The 23,576-nt window shown below is 34.2% G+C and overlaps 1 protein-coding gene across 1 annotated transcript in view; it reads right to left on the bottom strand.

Annotated features, from left to right (window-relative positions):
- The window catches only part of LOC123530400 (fatty acid synthase-like), a 315,596-nt gene that overhangs the window by 21,322 nt on the left and 270,698 nt on the right, over positions 1 to 23,576 (bottom strand). Inside the window, exons 2-5 of the mRNA XM_053520841.1 lie at positions 5,431 to 5,634; positions 4,259 to 4,411; positions 2,819 to 2,992; positions 428 to 628 (exon numbers count right to left, since the gene is read on the bottom strand). Coding sequence (XP_053376816.1) covers positions 428 to 628; positions 2,819 to 2,992; positions 4,259 to 4,411; positions 5,431 to 5,634 — 732 coding nt within the window. The remainder of the gene's footprint in view (positions 1 to 427; positions 629 to 2,818; positions 2,993 to 4,258; positions 4,412 to 5,430; positions 5,635 to 23,576) is intronic.

Below are 23,576 nucleotides of genomic sequence, written 5' to 3'. Positions count from 1 at the left end.
TAGGACCGAGCTTTCCCTGACTAAAATGTTGTTGAGCAATAGTGTCAACTTATTTTTTCTTACCTGCAGTATCAGAAAACGTCCAACTATGTCCGCTCTTACCCTTTCTTTAGTGATGTTGAGAAAAGGCTTCAATTTGACACAAATTAAACTTTATTACTAACCTTCAGCGTCAGTAAAAGTCTTAGTTACAGTTCAATCTGGTTTTAATGGTATTGAATATTGGCGTCCATAAATCCAAATGAAAACAATATTACTTACTTTAGTATCCGAAAGAGTCAAGCAATGTATGGATTTTGAGTGTACCGAATTATTTTTAGCGATGGCTTATATATCTCAAGATATTGGATATATGAAATAGTATTTATATTTTGAACAACATAGTGTCCCTTCCCTTAGGTGTTACAATGAAAATGTCGTTACTAGCCTTCAGTGTCAAACGATTTACACATCCCTTCAGGTGAGAGCATGCCAAGTTTCATAAACTGTATAGCAACAGCAGGATTTAAACACAGGTGAGCTCCGCCAACAATCGCTGCATCACACAGTCCACTACGAATATTGTATAATGCTTGATCCAGGGCCAATAAACTTGATGAGCATGCCGAATCAATTGTGTAACTGGGCCCTAGAATTGTATACTACATATTTAAACAAAATACCACATAATTTGAAATTTAAACCTTATGTAAATTAGGTTACCATAAGTAAAATATTCATGGCATCTAATTATGATAAGCAACTTCGTTAAATAATTATACTATGTCGAGAGTGTCATGTCATTGTCAGCCTGAATAATCATGCTTTGAGGAACATACATCCGGTAAATTATTTCAAGGGTCATTTCCCTCCCTATTTTGGGTTGTCTGTTTAAATCTTGTAAAGGCAATAGCAAATTTGTTACAGAAACAAGAATAACATGAATATATGTATATACATATATAATACATAACTATAAAACAGATGGTTTTATTCGCAGATATGTTCATGTATAATGATATAACTTTCATTACTTAGCGCACAAAATTCAAGTAATCAGCTTAATAATGAAGCATGCTCAAATTTTAGACATTCAGAATTGATCCTAAACTTTGTCTTGGACAATTAGAAAATGAGTGCTACACGTCTTCTTGATGCACTGGACATTAACCCGTTATAAATATCCTTTAAGTAATTACGCAATATCAACCGGACTCGAAATCAAAGGCTGTAATGTCGGACCTTCAGTTCCAACCTTGACATTAGGCTGGCACAATTACACGATATGTTTTACACATAATATTGATTAAATTAGTGCACAGAGTATATAGACTGGCCAAAACTCAAGGCTCAAATGATTGAAGTTCTCTAGAGTGAAACATTATTCACGGTTCAATCATATCAAGCCAGGGGCTGGTATGATAAAGACAGGACATAAAATCATAGGATTAAAGATTAAGTCTGAGATGCCGCCTTAATCTTTAGTTAGCATAACTGAAACACGACTTCGGCAAGTCTTCCTAATTATATAAATATTTCACCCGTTTCATGAACTTCCTTCAAGGGGTTAAGAATGTGAAGATCAGAAACAAAATCCTGAGGGTGAAGTGACGAACGAAGAGACAAAACGAATTTGAATTTTATACTGGTAAATTAACCCTTGAACCTTTTAACTCAGTTAAAGGGTTGTGTATCATATTTGTTATAAAAACGTTTTGTCTACATAATTATTATTCAACTTTACAATATTACACACTGTATTAGATCAATTGCAAACATCATATGAAACAGACAGAGCTAATACAAAACATAACCTAGCGAATATGAGAAAAACAGGGCCAATACGAGAAAAACAGGGCCAATACGGAATTCAAGCATTTTTATTGGTTCAAAAGGGAGGGCCAATACGGAGAAGCCACTTCCGTTAGATTTTTAAATGACGCCATTTTGTTTTACATCAGAGTTATAGATTACATTTTTTTTTACATTTTGACAAAAAAAATCATCCAACATGTTCATTTAATAACCAAGTATGACTGAGCGGGATGTACGTCTTCAGAGATTACAACAGTACTTTCGCTTATTCGGCATTGTGTAAAATGCAAGTGTTCCCAGTCAGAAATTCTGACAGTTGTCAAGGAAAGAAATAAGAAACTATGGAAACTCAGATTAATTAAAAGGATGAGACTTATCTTTAACAGACACTTTGATAGTGTGGACTATTTGTGCAATGATAAATAGCGATTCAAGTGCTGGAAAGTGGATAAATAAATTGACGAACAAGAGTGTCAGTTGTGAACTGCAAACAATTTCGGATATGAATTAAACGAGACATGGGACTATATAATATGTGCTTGGTTGGTTGTATTATCTTGGTCAACACATATGTGTATAATTTTGTGTCTCGTTGCTTGCAGCGTAAAAGGAAATGACTTTTAAAGCAGTTTTTATCACAGTTCAAATGATAAGATACTGCTAAAGAAAATAAATAAGAATTCCAAAAAATAAGGTAAGTTCTAGTTACTCTTGATTTTGTCGCATTAAAAATATCTCTCAAAATTATTTCAAGTACCTACATACAACTCATTCTGTTTTACTGGCGAAAATGATCATGATTTCTAAAATTTGTCTAAACAACTTGTCAAGATTTTTCACCTGAACGTGCATAGCTGTCATTAGGTATATCACAGAGTTCTTATACTGTTACCGCCAAAGTTGAATAATACGACTACCCTTGGACAAATAACAAGGCCAATATGAAATTGCTTGATTAATAACATTATATTATTTAAAAGGAGGGACCGCAACAATTTACTGTAAAATTATCAAGGCTACGTACCTTTCAAATCAAAGAAATATGAAAGTCTGTTAGCAAACATAGATCTTGTGCATCCTGTCATGGCATATCCGACTGTGTTTTCAACCTCCTTCATCCATGCATCGTGGCTCTCAGATGCACTTGCACCAATAAATACACCTGTCTTTGAACCCCTGATATCCTCTGGGTTGACACCTGATGAAAAAAATGAATGTTCTGTTTAATTGCCTCCGCGGCCGAGTGGCAAAGGTCTCTGATTTTAAATGACATGCCCTTCATCATTACGAGTTCGTAAACTCGTTTGGTGTAGAATTATTTCATGCCAGAAACCATCCAACTGGCTAAGGAGCTTCGACGGTTCTCTCTAAGTTCCCATCAGTGCCAAAAATAGTGCCCGGAGTGCATCTGTGGTCTTCTTCTACCATCAAAAGCTTGAAAGTCACCATATGATCTGTAACTGTTTGGGTGTGACAACAAGAAAAGCATGTCATCTCTTGAATGCATTACCTGTCTTTTTTAATTATAAATTACCCTACCTACAAGAGATTAGTTATTTATAAACAAAAACTATTTTAAAACGCAAAAAAATAAAAAGTCACAAATAATCTGCGATTCTTTAACCGGATAAGCCAGAGGAAACAAAAATAATCAACTGATCACAGGCAAACATCTTTTAAGTTTGACAACAGAAGCGGACTCGGAGCTATTTTCGTTCTTGTTGTAACCGTGACAATAGCCCTTGATGTACTTACCCCTATAACAATAGCATTACTTCTGATCAAATGCAACCAGCTTATGAGTTTTACAACAGCAACCTTTAAGTGTCATGTGGCGGCTGTAAAAGGTTTTCCCGTACTTGCATTCAGTGTTGTTATATTTTCTGGTCATTCGGGATCATGGAGTCAATTCAATATCTTTGTAATAGAGTTCTACTTAAGCCGGTGCTAGGGGCGTGATGGGTGTTGCACTCAATTATTACGGTCATAATTTCAAGTATTCTCTAATTATTCATCCGAAAACAATATAAAGTCTACCAAACGAACCGACCAACCAATATGAACAAACTGATCTATCCATATGAGCAAAAACTATAAAGAGTAACACGCCCATTTCATGCATCACAATTTGATATGATATTCATGAATATCCGAAATTGATATAATACCCAGTAGTATATATTTGTATATACAGTTGAAACTCGATATCTCAAATTCCAAGGGATCGAGCATTTCACTTCTATGTGTTTTAGGGACAAGACTTGATAATGCTTTCGAGATATCCGGAAATATGAGATTAGCGAGTTCGATATATCGAGTTTTAACTAAATATATACATACTTTGTTGTGATGGCATGACCATGGCCATTGGTTAGAATACACACTTTTGCCATTATTAAGATATACAGTTCCCGTAACGTTGAAGTATATAGAATTATGGGTATTTGGACTTTCAAAGACCTACCTGCATCAATGATAGCTTCGTACGTAACCTCCAACAATATTCGTAACTGTGGATCCATACTATTAGCTTGCTTTGGATGTACGCCAAAAAATGATGCATCAAATTTTGACAAGTCCTTCAAAGTTCCGCTTCGCTTTGGCAGGCCATATAAACCTAAAGAAGTGAGTATGCCTATATATTATTCAAGACATAATTAAGAAATGAAATGATCCCTAAGTTGCTCATCTGAACTTTACATGTTGACCTTGAGTATAAGTCTGAACACTATTTCACAAAACTTTACAATTATGTTTCGAATGAAAAATCTTTATCTCGAAACATGACAGACATGAAAGGAAACAGAGCTTGGTGACAATAACCTTTACTTTTAGTCTGCTAGGCGGCAAGTGAGTCTGCCTTTGCGACCTGTGCAGACCAAAACCTGTGCAGGCTGATCATTGCCTGCACCGTTCGCTATTCAGTCAGTAAGTTTTCAGTGAACATACCTTTGAATAATAAATGGCATTGCCTAAATCGAATGAAGGACCAGACCATCATAGAAACTTAATAGGATAAAGGTTAAGTACATATGATTTTATCAAAATGTATTCTCTCACCATAGGTATCAATAGCATGTAGGATGAGTTTTCATCTGCAGACATCTTTATAGACTTATTGATTCCAAATTTTGAGTATCAGTGTGATAAAATTATGAAGTTATATAATAATATAGAGGCTAACGGAATATTTTAACCTAAAGTAAATTGTTAAGCCACATGGATAACCAGACGCAATGTGACATCGGGTGCATAATGACTACATGATCTTTGATTTTTGAGATTAACAAGAGGACAATAGTTTATCATTTTCTTTCCTATCAAATGTTTCTGTAAATGGACAAAATGTTTTCGTGAAGAAATATACTAATATTTCAGCAAATTGGACAGCAGTCAGTATTCTGAATTAAGCATAATTTTACAATAATCAATTCTATTACAGCCAGCAGTGTTGTGTTTTTTCTTCAATTTTTAGCTCTGTCAGTCAGTAATTGCTTTCAAGCGAATCTATTAAATAAACTTGAGAATGTTATGTTGTTTCTGGCCAAGTCTGGTGAATATCAAGCGGTGCTCGAGAAAGTACTTAAAGCAGTTCATATTAGATCTTGTACACCCTGAATAAAGTAAAGACCATACCAGGTGTCCATCTAGAATCATCTTCTGTAACCATATCAACTCCTCCCAAGAGATTCTCCTTGAATTCTTCCATGTTGTCAGACTGTGGCAGTCTACATGACACACCACTTATCACAACTTCCTCACATGCTGCATGCAACGGAGTTTTATTTAAACTCCGTCCAGATCCATCTGCTATCATGTAACCACCAGAGTTCCCCGCACCTTGCATTCTGTTTTCGAACGCAGGAGCTTTATCAGCTTCCAACAGCCAAACCCGTCTTCTTGGTTGTAACTTGATTCTGCGGTCTTTAAATAAGTTTTGATCATTTAAGCAGTTACCTCAAATAAATTGTTTGATCATTTTCTACACATTTCCTTTCTTTGGTGACTTTTTTTCTAAAATTGTGCATATTGTTAGACCTTGAACATTTAGTAATATATACTTTGAAATAACCAATAAATATACAGATCACTAGGTACTTTCTAGATTTAACGCACACTATTATAAAAAGGCAAAACTACCAAAATATACAAAACGCTCTTCGTAACCTTTCTACTTTTGTTAAATTCGTTTCGTTACATGATTTACAAATAATCATAATCGCGTTGGATTTCAATAATTTTTCCTTGAAATGATATTTTCAGTTGTTTCAGTATCTTGATAAAATATTTGAACACAAATATTTTATAAATTCAAGTGGACATACGGTCTTAATTCGTCATACATAGGCTGACAGCTTTTAAATCTGCTGGTTTTGAATGTAGCTTCGAGGTAGGAAATGCAAATAAGAATCAGTCCCACAGGAGAGTAAAATCACTAGGTTTTCGGAAGAATGTATAAAGAAAATGATGCTTCTTTGCCCCGTTTTTTTTTTTTTTTTTTTTTTTTTTTTAACTTTTTGGAGTTTTGACATTTTCATGAACTTTTATCTAGTAAAATTTATCAATGAAATCATAAATTTAAATTTTACATCTGAAGTCTGTTTTTTTAAACTTTGTATTCCTAATACTGAATGCTAGTTTACTGATTAGTTTTATATTTTATTGAGTTTCGATTAAAATTGGTCTGAAAGTTTTTGCAAGAAATGTATATGTATAACATTATTTAAATGATAACATTTTAAAAAATTTTCGTAACTTTTAACTCGTTGAAAAATATTTATTTTAAAATAAATAACATCATTTACTCCACACAACTCTTTATCTTTGTTTTTGTTGGGTTTAGAGTCAGACCGACTCAGTTAAGGTCACATGTCCACTCACTCTCTACGATATCCTAATATAATATATAGTCCTTTCAAAATTAGTCCATACACCAAATCTGGAACCAATGACATTTTTTCTACAAGCAAATTTACCTTACTTTATAGTATTGGCGAAATGCATCAGCATGCTTCACCTGCAGCTATTAATCTAGAACGCCACCTATTTATAATAAATAAATTTAAAAAAAATTGATACAGTTACGGTTTTGCACACGGGATATTCACGTCTTTCTTTTTTATATAATAATTATTATCAGTGACTGGTTTGAAAATTATTGCTTTTGATTAATCAAGTGAAGTTGTTCAGACGAATAATAGATTAAATTTTTAATTACTTATATAAGATGAAGCCATACACTTTTCTTAAAGACGCACCACAAAATAACTGTATTATTTTGTATTTCCATGATGGTAATTTTACATGATTTGCATGAAAATAAAATAGATATATAAGTATGTAGTTACAAAGTGAAAGTCATATGTACTAGACCAAGACAATGTGTTTAATGTCTTAACATTTTATTAACATTTTATTGAATTAATGTAGCAATATGTACAGAAATCAGCGATTTTAGTTAAATTTCAACCACTTTTTGTTTCTACATTGTAAGATAGTTATTCATCTATATTTTTAAATTTATGACTGAAAAAGTTTGCAGATAAAGTTGTGAAAACACATGTATTCAGGAAGGTCATAAATTATTTGCCTGAAAACTTGTAGTATAGCTGTACATTACCTGTATTATAAGAATGAATTTCATGCAGTTTTTGCGGGTGAAAAAGTAGGTCACTAGTTCGTGGTGAGTCTTTAATGATATTTTTTGTTTTGTTTGTTTGTTCTGGGTTTAACGCCGTTTTTCAACAGTATTTCAGTCATGTAACGGCGGGCAGTTAACCTAACCAGTGTTCCTGGATTCTGTACCAGTACAAACCTGTTCTCCGCAAGTAACTGCCAACTTCCCCACAGGAATCAGAGGTGGAGGTCTAATGATTTCAGACTCAATGTCGTTTATCAAATAGTCACGGAGAACATACGCCCCGCCCGAGGATCGAACTCACGACCCCGCGATCCGTAGACCAACGCTCTACCTACTGAGCTAAGCGGGCGGGCATTTAATGATATTTCCTTTCATAAAGCAAATATAGGAATATCTTAACGTAACCGAGGTAGTTCTCGTAATAAAATGACACCGAAAAGCTTATAATATCTTGAAAAAAAAAAAAATTGTGATCTGCATACTTCTGTACGTGTTGCCGATATAGATAACCAGTGACGACTATAAATATCTTTAACATATTTCACGTGCGTACATGAAACTTATTGCAGTGTGTGTAGATTTATTTATCCTGTAGATTTCACTGGTTCTGTTGTTTTCGCAAGTGTGAGACTCAATTAATGTTTGTAATTCATAAGATTTATATCATTTATGTTTAGTGTAGAAACATGTAGTCATGGATGAAAAGTTTGTAATTAAACAAGTCATGTCACTTTAATGTATAATTGGGGTGTTTTTACAAACTACAGTAAAACATTGGAAGATGATGAGCAAAATGATGGAGTTATCAAGGTTTCAGTGCGATCCAAATGGAAATGAACATGGATCTAATGAATTGATGGAGAAAGCCCGGGTGCTGGAGTCATGGACGCTCAGGTGAGCTGTCTTTCACTGTGTTTCAAACGGAGTAAACAGCAACCACATCACACAAATAATTAAATAAGCCGTGCCATGAGAAAACCAACATAGTGGGTTTGCGACCAGCGCGGATCCAGACCAGCCTGTACATCCGCGCAGTCTGGTTAGGATACATGCTGTTTGCTTTCAAAGCCTATTGCAATTGGAGAAACCGTCAACGAACAGCATGGATCCTGACCAGATTGCGCGGATGCGAAGGCTGGTCTGGATCCATACTGGTCGCAAAACCACTATGTTGGTTTTCTCATGGCACGGCTCAAATATACATTTTAAATTACTTTACGCATCATGTCAATACAGGAATAGCAATAACATGTTTTACATATTAAACCCCAATATAGAAATAAAAAAAAAAGCAATCCTAAATTTGATCCTGTCTTGTGGCTTCAACATATTTTTGATATTACATTAAGACATTTACATATCAGAAAAGCAAAGTCATGCAAATCGTTTCAAGCGACACAAATTAGTACATCAATTAGGCAAAAAAATATTTCAAAATGAAATTAATATTATCGTTGGGCGTCATCGCCATAAGTACGCAGTCTAATGACTGAAAACTGTCGATTTTTAGGCTATTTAAATTTTAGAAACACTTAGGACCGAAAGCTTTTAATCATGATTTTGTACGTCTAAATCACAGTTTCATAAATGCAGCATATCAATAATTACTTTTACGCACATACGGATTTTAGATATGGTATCTTCTGAAACATGAACGTTATTATTAAAGTTCGAAACGTAAATGCTGACTTATATAGAGATATACATCGTATATAAAATAATGTGTGTGCACGGCTCTGATATTATTAGAGGTTTAGCTTTGTTATTGTTGCTATTGTTATTGAATTTAATAATATAAGTAATAATAATAATATAATAACAGTTTTATTATTATTATCATTATTATTATTGATAATGATAATAGCAGTAGCAGTAGCAGCAGCAGCAGCAGCAGTAGTAGTATTCAAACAGGCCAAACCGGATTTGATCTATATTCAGCATTTCCATAATCATTTTTCAAAACCTTACATTACAGGTACAACAAAAACAAACAAAGTGTGGATGAAAAACTTATATTATGTATTTACGATACCTCATTTAATATAAGCACATACGGTTAAAAAGACATTCTATTAATTTTCAAAACTACAAAAATAAATCCTCTTTCTATAATGAAAAACAACGTTTCAGTTTTTTTTTTTTGCATTTTGCTAAAAAGAAACTACGGATTAGTTTACAATAAAGTTCATAGACCCTTCTCTAACATTATACTTATATGGACTAAAATGCTAAATTTTGTTGACATCTAAGTATTTGAAACGGGCTTTCATGATTAACGTAAAATGAAAATAAAAAAGTAACACTAAGCTTATTTACAATGCCCGATGACAGAATATCCTGGAACCAAAATATTGTTATATATATATATATATATAAAGTTCCATTGGACTTTAAATTGTATGTTATAAACAGATGAAAAAGCTGTAGACTTACCCATATATTTTAGGCGAAATTAAATTTCTCTCAAAATCCATTAAAAGTTAGTATTCACTGAAAGCGACTAGAGGTACAAACTTATTGAGGGACTTGAGATTTTTGCAAATATTCTTATATTCTTATAAACAACCAAACATATTATGCAGAAGGTAGTAAACCGGTGCATCTTTTGAAATAATGCAGAAAATTTACATTCTTCTTGCCGTTTTACCAATAGGTAACTTATTTTTATACACTTTATCCTTTTTATTGTCGTACAGTATATACTATGCCAAACATGGTAGAAATGAACAAGTTGAAAAATTTCACCGAAACTGTGAGCTAGTAGCTTTTAATACTACACACAAACTCGTACAGTAAGAATCAGAAAGGGGTGGTGGTGGGGGGGGGGGGGGGGGGGGATAGTATTTGACAAGATTACATGTATATCTTTTCACGTTCATAACGAAAATTGTGGCAGCTCCATTATAAACAAAGGTTATTATTAAAATTGAGTACTTTACTTAATATTATATCGCAGAACAAGAGGCTATTTTGCCCGTCGCCTCGAAATTCTTCAAGAAATAAAAATAATGTAACCACTCACCTCTACTCTACATTCCAAAGTAACACAATCCTTAATTGTTTAAAAATACCATAGATCTAATAAAATTTTGTTTTCCTTACAAATAAAAGAATATTACCTTACTTTTAAGAGATGTGTTATAGTCTTTGCAATGCGCGTGGGATATTCACGAATTGAATATTTAAAGGTGGTTCAATAGATTTTGGTTAAGAAAGTGATTTGTTCAAAGTAATATCTGATTATGAAATATATAGGATATGTGATATGGTTGCTTATTACATATAAGATTCATTGAAGGTTTGATTGCCCAACCAAGACACAGTTAGATGATAATTTGATAAACATACTCTGTCTGAGCAAAACAAACTATCGCATCATATTTATGACAAATTGAAATTTAAAACTTTCATAATTACCTACTTAGCAATACAATTATGCAAAATTAAAATTGCATCCCTCTGCATATCTTGACCATGCAACCAAACAGATTGAAAATAGAAACAAAAATAGAAGCTGCATAGTTTTAGAAACTGGCCTTGAATTAACACTTTATTTATCAACTAGAAATTATATTGAAACCTTAAGAAACACTTACCTTTTTTCAATACGTTCAGAGTAAAGGGAGTTTGAATAAAATATAAATTTCTAATAGGGATATAAATCTATGTACTTGATCTTCTTGTTCCGTAAATAAACATATAAAAGAATATACGAAAAGTGAAAAACGTCATAAATAGCTGCTCATATGTGATTTGCCACCATTAAATTATATGTTGATTTTTTACTATATTAATCATTGATAATTGTGATAACTGGTTTAAGCAAAATTGTTTACGACATCATCAAGTAGAGATGTAAAAGATGAGTAGGTTCAATTAAAGTTCTTTAATACCCCAGTCACACATACGGCGCAGATAGAAACGTAGTAATCCGTGTCGATCCGTTTCTTAGCCGTAACTTAAAGTAGTAATCCGTATTAATCCGTATCAATCAGTACGGCTCAGGTACGGATCGATTACTTCGTTTCTATCCGTAGCCAGACGTAGCTATCCGCGCCGTATGTTTGACTGGGGTATTAGGTGAAATGCACCTGAGTTGAAGTTATGGGGTTCCTTTTCGACACTTAAAACATGGAATTCCTGATTGAATGCATGTTTTACAATTTTTTATATTTGTAGACTTTTACCTGCAAACCTACAAACACGCATATTACCGACCGTGATTTCACGTCTATCAGTCTATTTTCGTAAATCGTTCTGTTCATTTTTTTGTTTGTTTTGGATTTAACGTCGCACCGACACATGATAGGTCATATGGCAACTTTCCAGCTTTAATGGTGGAGGAAGACCCCAGGTGCCCCTCCGTGCATTATTTCATTACGAGAGGGCACCCGGGTAGAACCACCGACCTTCCGTAAGCCAGCTGGATGGCTTCCTCACGTTCTGTTCAGGCAACAAATATTGAATAACTTATTCCGTAATTAAATCCTATTTTTTATAAAATGATTATTTAAACTGGTATCAAATTTGGGACGATAATCTTACAGTAGAAGTCGATATTTACGTTATTTTAAGTCACGCCAGAGGAACAAATATGACGTTTATTGTTGGGGATGCAACAATGGAAATCAAAATGATTCTAGAGTTGCAGAATGCATCAACTTTCTGGATTGTAAAATGGTTCTGTATTTGCTGAGTGTAGACTCAGTGTGTTGCCGTTCCGAAATCTTATTTATAGCAGGATTATTTGGTGTTCTTTTTGTACATTGGTATGGCTTATCTATTTCATTGACCATACTGTTTAATGTTATAATATCTTGGAACATATGTTCGATGTGTTCAAATTCTCTTCATTTAGATCACCAAGGAGAATAATTCACCTGTCATTTAACTGAATGCTCAAAGGTTCTGGTAATATATTTTCAAGTTATAATATTCGTTTTGATTTAAGATGCATGTTATAGTAGGTAAGACTGATTCCTGAGTGAGGTACAAGTCTTTGTGGAATACTTAACTAATCCCTCAACTGCCAATCTTCCGACTTTACGCAAGTTCCTGTATTGCGTAACAATTATAAAACACAAAGTTAATCTGTCGATAACAAATTTTTGTGAGGAGCCTCAAGTAATAGGATTTAATCGGAAAAAATATAGCTCTAACACTGAAAAATTGATATGGAAAAACCATAGTACAGTTGAACTTCGATGGCTCGAACTCGGATCTTTCGAACACCCGGGATCGCTCGGACTCTTCGCCCGGTCCCGAATTTATTCCTTCTTTATTCTATATAGTTCTACCTCGGATCGCTCGAACTTCGAAAATTCGAACTCTCGAACTCATTTGATGGTCCCTTCGGCTCAATTACAGTGATAATTACACCTATTCAGTCGAACAGCCAATTTGTCGCCGGAATGGCTTGTGTTTTCAAAATTTTTCACACCTCTGCCTGACATTCGCCAAGCTTCCCCTTTAACCGGTGCGTAATTTTCACACGCTTATGTAATTGGCGTCGATATACGACAAACAAATTAAACAAAGTGACTTTCGTTCACTGCAATACTTTAATGGGCTTTGATTAATACGAATATAAGTATTTAAAATAATTGAGCAATGTCCGTCTTTATTTATGAGATTCAATGTTAACTTTCATACTGCTTTAGCATGGCTGAATAACTTAGAAAAGGACCCGGAAACGGGGAGATAGCTAAGTCGGCTACTGGAAAGCAAGGAACAAAACGAAAATAAGATCCAAAAACATTAGAAACAAAGTATATAACGCCATCATCAAATGTGAAAAACTCAATCTCATGTGCTCTATGTACAAATCTCTCTCCAAATTAGAGTTCAACAAGCGTTCGGCGGTTCAGTCCTCCATCAAGGATTTCTTCAAAAAATAAACTGTAAAACTGTATACTGTACATGACTCACTGATATTGTCATTGTACAATATGACAATATATTACGATGTAAGGTATGTAACACATCATGCCCTCGAATTCTCAAATTCAAAATGGCCGCCATTTGGATGGCTCGAACAACGGAAAGCTCGAATTTATTCCCCTCGAGTTCGACTGTACCTAAGATTTTGCAAACATCTTTCCCGCACAGTGTTCATCCAGTTTTTTGTGGTAGCCAGCCTTATGGTACTTTCAGTACTTTGATTTTGCACTGTTATCAACGCAGATGCGTGGAATTTTCAAATGTACTGCCCCTTGCCCCCATAACTGACGCTGTATTGCTAAGACAGATCAGTGGAACAGACTACAAATGAAATCAGTTTCAGTTCCGACTTAGAAAAAATATTTATAATCTTGCCCCTAGTGATAGAATAAATACCAAAATAGAGTTGTTTTGAAACGATTATACAATCAGCCAACATTAATACAATATTTATTTATTTATTTATTATACCACATTTATATAGACTAAGTGCTCTTTTCATGCACTTGTACACGTTCAAAAGTGCTTTACAGAATAAATTGCAAAAATACAAACAAATACGTATAAAAAGATAATGCATTCCACATTAACAAAAATCATGAATGAAAACAAGTATAATTTAAAAACAAGATAAAAAAAATAAATGTATCGGTCAGTTAACAAAATACTGTACAAAGAAGTGGGTTTTGAGCAGGCTTTTGAAAGCAGCTAGCGTGTCAGCTTCCCTGATCTTGACAGGAACGGAGTTCCAAAGCTTTGGAGCAGTGCACGAAAAGCTGCGATTGCCATACATCATGGTTTTAGATTTTGGCATAACCAGAGACAGCGTGTCTTGTGATCTTAGGGTCCTGACCGGTTTATACACTTCTAGCATATCCCTAATATAGGCAGGGGACTGATTGTGTAAAGTCTTAAAGGTGTGGGTCAGAACCATGTACTGCACCCTGTTTTTCACTGGCAACCAGTGAAGCTCCTTCAGAACCGGTGTTATATGATTGCGACGGGGCGTCTTAGTGATTACGCGAGCTGCAGTGTTCTGGACATGTTGCAACTTGTTAAGTGTGCTGTTTGGTATACCACTTAACAAGGCATTACAGTAGTCTAACCGTGAAGTAACCAGGCTGTTTATAAGGGTTTTTGTGGCATCACTGGTAAGATACCGTCTGATGTGACCTATTCTGCGAAGTTGTGCATATCCAGCCCGGCACACCGAGTTGACTTGTTGTTCCATATCCATACCGCTGTCAAATACTGCTCCAAGATTCCTAACACATTTCGTGGATTTTATCACAGAATCACCGACCTTCACAGAAACGTCATCAGTGTACTTGGAGTTACGCTTTGATGTCAATAGCATTACCTCAGTTTTATCAGCATTGAGCTTCAGCATGTTGGAAATCATCCACAAGTCAATTTCAGCCAGACAGCTCTCAATGCGGCGCAAAGCTTCACTTCTGGCCACAGCCTCTATCGGCTTAAAAGATAGGTATAATTGAGAGTCATCAGCGTAGAAATGATGAAGAAGTCCATGACGTCTGCATATGGCACCCACGGTATAACAAATACGCCAATATGGGCCATTTGTCTTTCGGTGCAAGTTTCGGATTTGTAAAAAAACAATTATTTCGAAAACAATGTTCCGGGATTCCTCTTCAGAAATGTCTCCACGATTTTGACTAGCCACTGGAAGCAAGTTGTCTAGATTTTAATTATTGAGTAGTCATCTCCTCGTTGTTTTTATTGTACAGTAAGTAGTATGCTTGATTTTGTCGGATAGCTTTTATGTTAATCTGATTTTTCTGTAAGTTTGTGATTAAGAGTGAGCATGTCTAAGTCATGGTCTTGCGCATCAACGGTTACCGTAATAATTTCCAACATTCAACAGTTAGACATCTTGGACTAAAGTAGTATATTGCTCTGCGCAGCCCATCTCTGTTAATCACCCCTATGACGTACACTGTCCATTGACCTGTTTATGTAAGAAAGTTGTCAGGAGTCGTGACTCACACTCTACTGGTTCTTACTGAAAGTCTGTTGAAATCTGGTATGAAACCAATAAGACACAGGGCTTTTTGAATGTATCTGCCTTTAATGTTGGTACTTAATAGGCTGGTATTACTGAGTGTATACATTTGTCCAACTGACATCCATGATCTGCAATGACCCCCTTGCTGTCAGCACTTTCATTGCTTTGATTTAATGAAGTCTTCAATTTTAGATGTGTTTTCAACATACGTTTTACAGTACACAGGGTAATCTATCTTGTTCGTATACGGTGACCCCTCTGTTTTCTCAGAAATAACTTCTTCTGTTGCCAATTCAATTTCATCCAGCAAATTTGGAGATTCTAGTCAACACGACAATTAATCAATTTTGATGAGGTTTCTATGTTTCAGTTTTTCTTTCAAAAATTTGCAGTGCCTTTTTTTACTCTACTCAAATCCATAACATTGCTGTCCAGCTCCTGCACTGCTTTTGCATATGATTTCACTTTGCTTAATCAGATTTTACCTTTTTAAAGTCATGTCGTTGGATGCACTACATTCAGCAGCATTAGACGAACATGCTTTGAATAAAAGGTAAAATTCACATCAATTTTATTTGCAATATCTAATTATCATGTAGTGATGGGCCGACAATCGGCGACAATCGAATAATCGTCGGCGTTGCATTCATGAGCGCGATCGCCGACTTCACTTTTATCTGACCGATTAGAGTGGTGGAACCTATGCTCGCGGTATTCCTATGCTCGCGGTATTTCGATGAATACGCTCTCTGCAGAAGCACAAAAAAAAATATTTCATCATGCTATGTTCAACACCGACCAGTGGTGAAATGCCTTTACAACAAACGTAGCGATAGCCGCACGTGCCGCTCACGTGACGTATACAGCAGCCGATACATTTTATGCAATCTGTATCCGTCGCACAAATCTCAGACAAATATGTCAAAATAACCCAACTAAAGTTAGTTTTTTAGAAATCATGCGTTACAGTCAGATGAAGATACATTTAAGAGCAAGATGTGATGAATGTGACGCCTGGCTACACTACGAGTGCCTGTCGAACCATGAAAAGATCGATGTTGATCTTAGTATTTTGACAAAGTCCAAATGGCTTTTTCAGAGATGTAGGGAGGAGTAATATTCCTACACACAAAAGAAGTGTCGGAAACATAGTGAGTTATTCACGGTCGTTGTTTGAATCATTAATACTTGAACATTCTGTTTTCATATAACATTATTATACGTTTTTAAGCTTTGTTCTAATAGTGACTCCATTTCTGTAAGGGAAATATACACACTGAGGCACATACTAAATTTTATCCTCATTTCTTATGTTTTTTCACATAATAAATGAGCAATGTTCTAAATATTATATTAGCATATGCTTGTTTGTTCATTTTTAGCCTGCTGAATTTTTTTTCGCCCTTAGTTTAATAGATATAACATACCGCCAGCATAGGTTCCCTTCAGGGCAAATTTTCACCTTTTCACTTATGCCGTGTCGATAGCTCACGAGACGACTAAGTCACGTGATGACGCACATCAACAATATGTTTCGATAATAGGAGGATAACTTTATGTTTTTGTATAGGCAAATCGAAATAATATTTTTTTCTTGTTTCTTAAAAAGATAATATATGTACAAAATACCGCGAGCATAGGTTCCACCACTCAATTACTTGGCACCCTAAATGGATAATTTAGTTGTTTCTGACCTCTTCCTTTCTGGTATTTACGGTTCTTTTGGGCAATTACGCCAAAGGAAACTACTCTAAGTAAAAATGGCTTCCTCCAAAGTGTCGAAAGAACTTTATGTCATCTCTTGATCACCCAGATTTTGGAAGATATATGGCTTTTTCAAAATTAAGCCGAGAAACCACCAACCTAAACTCTTGACATTAGTATGGCAGTATGCATAGGATGCCGTAAGACTTGCGCAAGCATATTAGCAGAAGTATTTTCATTTTTTTGATTTTGTCGGATTGAAATCATTCCAGTCGTTAACTAAGAATTAATAAATCGTTAATACCTTTTTTGCTCCAAATAATTTTACAACACAATATCACTGGATAAGTCCCTGGTGAAATTAAGACGAGTTCCTGATTTGAAGTTTACTATCCTCACAAATATTTTACTTTTATACTGTTAACTTACTCGTATTTATGAAGGGATACAATAGAAATAGGATATTTGATGTCTGTGAGGTTCATTTCTTAAGTAATGACATAAAACATACCTTGTGAGGTGACAACTTACAAATATGCAACTAGAGAAACCGATTATCCGATTATATTCGATTAATCGAATCGGTTGGCTTGTCCGATTATGCCGATTAATCGGTTGGCAAATCTAACCGATTTGCCCATCACTACAAAATACTAGGTCATCGTGTAAAATCTTAGAAAAACTTCTCGCAAACGAGATGACAAAAATATTCATTCCGCTTTTGATGGAATTTCTGAAAAGTTAATTAATGTAGTTCGCCGCATCTTACTAAAATATTGTTTAACATTCTTTCGTCCAATTATTATAAAATTTGTCTACATGTATATGAACTCTGCACCAAAATTGAAACTGTCACAAAGTTAAATCTTAAAGTATTCGAACACCGGAACAGTCGCCATATTATTCATTAAATTTAGTTACAATGGGTGTCAACGAAACCTGGAACAATATCATAACAGGATCTTGTGCGTTAAAACTTGGTCATCAAGTCAAATCATCAGACATCTTGTAAACAAACTAGAGTGATTGACTTCAGAATAAGTTTTTATAATCAGGCGTAATTTTATGTCTAAAATTAGGTCGGTATCATCCATATTTCTGAATAAGCTTTAGGAACTTTTTTCCTGTCCTCAGGTAAGCTATGTAGGGCCTTCATGACCCTCTTATGAGCGATACAGGGCCATCATAGCCATCTTTTTCACCTATAGTTACGAAATTGATAGATTTCCTGCTTGATCTCCTGGGCGAGACTTTGCTTCAACATGTCTTTGGTCTGATCAAGTTCTGTATTTTTCGCCATTTAGTCAGAATCTTTTTGATAAGCACCCCTTTTAACAGTTAATGGTACTGTTTAAGCTGAAGGATGGACAAGTTCATGATACAAAATTGCATGGAAAGGGTAATGAAATATAGGCAGGATACGTATCTGTTTATTATCCAATCCAAATATGACCCGGCAGTTGCTGAGTAACTAAGGGCGGAGTCCAGTCTAGAATCTAAAGGTCTGTAGCTTCATTCTAACAGTTAAATGTAGAAACTGCTGCGTCAGACAGGTGTATGTGTATCATTCCTTAGATACCGCTGTTATGCTACACACACAATGAGGAGGAAATGCTTGCTGTTTAGCCTGTGGTTATTTGGATTATTGTTTTCATCTGCAGTTCCAGAAGGTTGTTATTTTATATACTGCTTTTCTGTAATATGCAATTATAGTAGATAATCATATTTAGAAACATGTTCTATAGTATCACGACAAATACCGCTTGTAGTATAACGGGTAGTGTAAAGCCAAAGTAAATACCTGTTAGTGATTAAAATGCTTAAGTTGAATATTTATCTATTTGTTTTAAAACGTATGTTAGTGAATGAAACATGCAGTTGTTTAGACGCCCCTTAATATTTAAAAATAATGAAAATATAAATTCAAGACGAAATTGTTCAGGAATAATTATTTAGAATAAGTCTGAGTGTTTTTCTTAACTCGGCAAAAAAGAAAACTCTCATTGCTACATGTGCCGTAAAAAGTTTATTAGATAAATATACCATTTAGCATCCTTTAACCCGTACAATGCTTGACAGCCAGCGTATTTTGGAAAGTATCCCTTTTAGAAGTCAATTGAATTAAAATGAACAAGTTCATTACAGACAAGCCGTGACAAACAGATATTGTGTTCAGGAACAATTTTGATTGTTGTGAATGCAGATAATTTTGTATTTAATTTCATCATCGCTTAAAAAGTAAGACTTATGCAAGTCATACTCATATCGAGAGCTTTTGTCGGTCTTCCAAACATTTTCCAACACCTTGACGTTGCTTTTGCATCCGAAAGCCATATATATATATATATATATATATATATATATATATATATATATATATATTAGAGTTCAGACACTTTTTTAAAAAAAGAAAAATCTGTCGGAAGATATTTTTTCTTTGAAGAGGAGTACTCAGAATAGTTTATCATGGTTTAATTGTAATAAAGAAACTTAAATTACAATAAGACGAGGGTCAGCTAGAATTTTTATTGCCCGCAAAGTAATTAATCGGTTGGTTAGAATCGCAACGGTTACCGTAAATGCAACGGTTACGATCATCCGATTGTCGCCAATCGGCCCATCCCTTTTTGTGCTTGGCCAAGGAATGGATTGAGAAATGTCGTTGAATTGCAATCTAGAATAACAAAATGAATTATGTTCTCATTTAAAAAGGTAAAAACGAATATTTTTGTAGACATTGAGGGGTCAGCTTTAAACTGTACCATGTATAGAAGAAAACTTTACATTAGAAGGAAACTTACTTTTCTTAATAAGGCCTTTACTTCTATCAACTTGAAATTACACTGGATAATTACATTACTTTATGAAAATTACTTCAAAAGAATCAGGATTTTAGATGAAAGATTGTCCGAATAAATATTGTAGAACAGTTTCATTCTTAAATTTTGTAAACTTCATGAACTACATTCAACTATCAGACATGTTGCAAAAAATACTAATACATTTTTATACATCAGCATACTTACCTTTAATTCTGGGAACGGGTTAAATGTTTTCTATATAACATTGTGTGACATGAAATGCACCATTGCGACTGGCAGAATACTTCAATCGTTGGCTAGGTACCTGACCCTGCCTCTTATCTAGTTGGGTGAACACCCGTAGAGGAGATCATTTAGTAAAAACGACTTTTGCAATCTCTCTGTTTGACAGCCAAAAATGCGTAAGCTATTTAAAACGATTTAGTTAGAGATCTAATGAAGTTGTTAAAGATTAATTTTGGTTCAAAACGTGGTTTATGGGAAGAAGTTGTTTAAGGATTTTAGGTCCAGCGGCTGTATCTGCTATTAGCGAAAAGTGAAAGGTCCAAGCAAAGATACAACAGACAAATTTAAAGTTTAGCAAAATTCTTTGAAGCGCAAAAATATCTGAAGCGGATGATGGGAGGAGTTTTCTTTTGTATTTTAGCACTGTTAAGTCCTGAGAGGGTCAAGGAAAACCATTTAAAGATCTAGAATTTTCACTATAAGGATGATTCAGATCAAGCTTGTTGAAGGTCGGTCATAGGTTTTTGAGGGCCCATTAAAGGCATAAAGCGAAACTATTAATCAAATTGTAGAGGTCCATACAAAGCAACTGTATAGCAAGCTTGGTGAAGATCTATCTAGCTAGTGGTTCATGATAAGCTGAAAGCCTCGACTTTAATATTTTCTCCGACATCTCCTAATAAATTTAAATTTATAAGATATTTATGAATGACGCAGCTATTTTGATTAAATGTTGTTCCTGCATATCATAGTTAATATCTAATATTTCTGTTCATTGTTTAAATTTATTTCTGTTGATTTACCATTGTTCTAACATTTCTATTCAGTTCTCCTGAACAATTTCATTAGTAACAAACAAAGGAAAAAAAACTGTGCAGTTACAAGCATTTCCGTTTGATTTACAATGTTCTGTTATTGTAAATATCATAGTGTCAGATGTTTTTAATTAATCGCCTGCGTTTCATTTATATTTAACGATTGGAAATTAATAAGTAATTAAGAGGTAAAAATATTCTTTGTGTGTTGTGCTATTGTTTTCCGTGACAAAGCATATTCTCGTCCGTATGTTGATATTCTTCAACAGTAAATTTACCTCATATCAGAAATGGTGTAAATTGTCCTGACGTTAACGCAGGAAATTAGCGTCTGTAAACAGATATCATGCCTTAGCGTTTTGTACAGGCCAAAGCAGCTAGTAGTTCAAATTTGGGTTTGTTACCTGAAGCGTAATGTCGTCTTTCTCGCAAAATAGATGTCTTCCGTCAAACTGTACTGTACGCAGCAAAATACAATTTTAAAGTTATTTTTGTACAGTTTTATGTAGTGACATATCAGAGCAAACACCTGACGTTGTACAAATGTTGGGTCTTTGTTGGATTTTTCGCGACGTCCGCCATAAATCCCACGTTTGTAAATAGGGAATATTAGGTTACTGACTGATATTATTAGGCGAGTTGAAGAAAATTTATTAGGCGAGGCTCTGCCGAGCCATATATTTTTTCGTAGACGAGCCTAATAATTTTTTTTTTCAGACAGTAATCTAATATTCTATTTATCCTACCTGTTCAGAAAATTGGGAAAAAGTCGTTGGAAAGAGCAACAACGTGCAGACTTGACGTCATATAATATGACGTTTGCTAGTGTAATTCAGTTTGTGGAAAATTGAAAACTTTTTTGTTTCTGGATAAAAACTTTTGATTTTACCACTTATTTTCTTAGTTAGAACATTTCCAATACAATGATAACAGTTTCAATGAAAAATTCGGAAACAAAATTGTTTTCAAAATTTCCGGCTGAAGAGCTGTAAAAGTGAAAAATAGCAATAACTTTTTTGTTTCAGGATAAAAACCTTTGATTTGACCACTCATTTTCTAAGTTCAGACATTTCCAATACAATGGTGATGATTTAAATGCAAAATTTTGATAAAATAAGTGATTTCAAAAGTTCCCGCAAAAGTGATATCTTGACACTGACTAGATAAAGCAAAGTTTATTAGGCAGGCCGATATTGTGCTATATCTTATGAGGGTAGGATAAGACGTCAAATAGACGTTAGAATAACACGTTTAGGTGACGTTGGATTCTGGCTGGATGGGAAGAGAGTGCAATGCTTTTCTTTAAAAAAAGACAAACTCTTAGGTGAATAAATACAGTTATAGTTAAGTTCTGAAAATGCGCCTAACACTGATAAATAATGTTTCATATGGTTAAAAAATCATTATCAAAAAAAAAAAAAAAAAAAAAATTATTTGTTCAAGAAATGCATTTTAATAAACTTTTTAAAGCGAGGCCAGGCAAGATATCTTAAATTTTAATATATTACATATTCGTTTTGTTGCATGAAATAATTATGATTCTTTTTGGAAAGAAAGCAATGATTTTGCATTTCTGTTTCGATATGGTAGAAATAATAATAATAAAATTCTTATATTTTGATACATTTTAGGAGGAAGTTTAAGCGGTGTTGAAGACGCATGCATATTATAGTTGATTAAATTGCACACATTGTAAATAAATATACAAACATTAGTCATTAAAAATACCCTAATGTCCAAGCACTTATATGTCCTAATAAAACTACATTAAAATGTTATTAAATTTCTGTTTTGATAATATTGTATTGTATAATATACATTTGAACTTTTAATATAATGAGACTGCTTTAAAATCCTAAATACAGGTAGTTGCAACATACAACAGACTTTCACATATATCCATATATAATCTTTTTATTCTTTACTTTTTTTCACGTTTGAGTTTATAAACATTATTACATCATTTTGAAATATATTATATTTAAGAAATAATAAATCTGTTCCTATATTTTATCAGTTAATAAAAAGGAGTTTGGATGCGTAATAATTAAATCACGAGCACGAGTGGTTTAACTATTCGCATCCGAACAACTGCTCATATCTTATTATCTGATACAATTATTGGAACATGTTTATCATTTCGATTCTAACAACGCAATTAATTCGCATTTTCAGCGTAATACGTCATTTGGGTCATTTGCTGTTACAATTTATGGCGTCATACATTATGTCATACATTTTTGACGTCACAGCTGAATCATAATTGAGCTAATTGAATTCGCCCATAGAGATCAAAACGTCTTTACGGTCCTACACATAAGACTTTATCATTACTATGTTTTTGAAATGTTGTTTTCAACCGTTTGGCCCTGAAATAATTCGTATGTAATGGAACAGAAGTAGAATCTTTTATGTCACAATCGCAGGGGTGAAATGTAAGAGCCAACCATATTTTATTGTAGAATCATGTATAGGAGGTTTTGCTATATGTGTATATAGCTAGTACTGAGGATCGTGTTAGAATTATTTCTTAAAGTCTCTATCATTTTTTTATTAGAAAAATATCCTTTGTTATCGTTATTGACGGGGAAATAAAAGAGAGAAGAAGG

Source organism: Mercenaria mercenaria, chromosome 13, assembly GCF_021730395.1.
Source record: "Mercenaria mercenaria strain notata chromosome 13, MADL_Memer_1, whole genome shotgun sequence".
Classification (NCBI taxonomy): domain Eukaryota; kingdom Metazoa; phylum Mollusca; class Bivalvia; order Venerida; family Veneridae; genus Mercenaria; species Mercenaria mercenaria.
The sequence above is the reverse complement of the archived record's forward strand: the minus strand, read 5'-3'. Positions and strand labels throughout refer to the sequence as shown.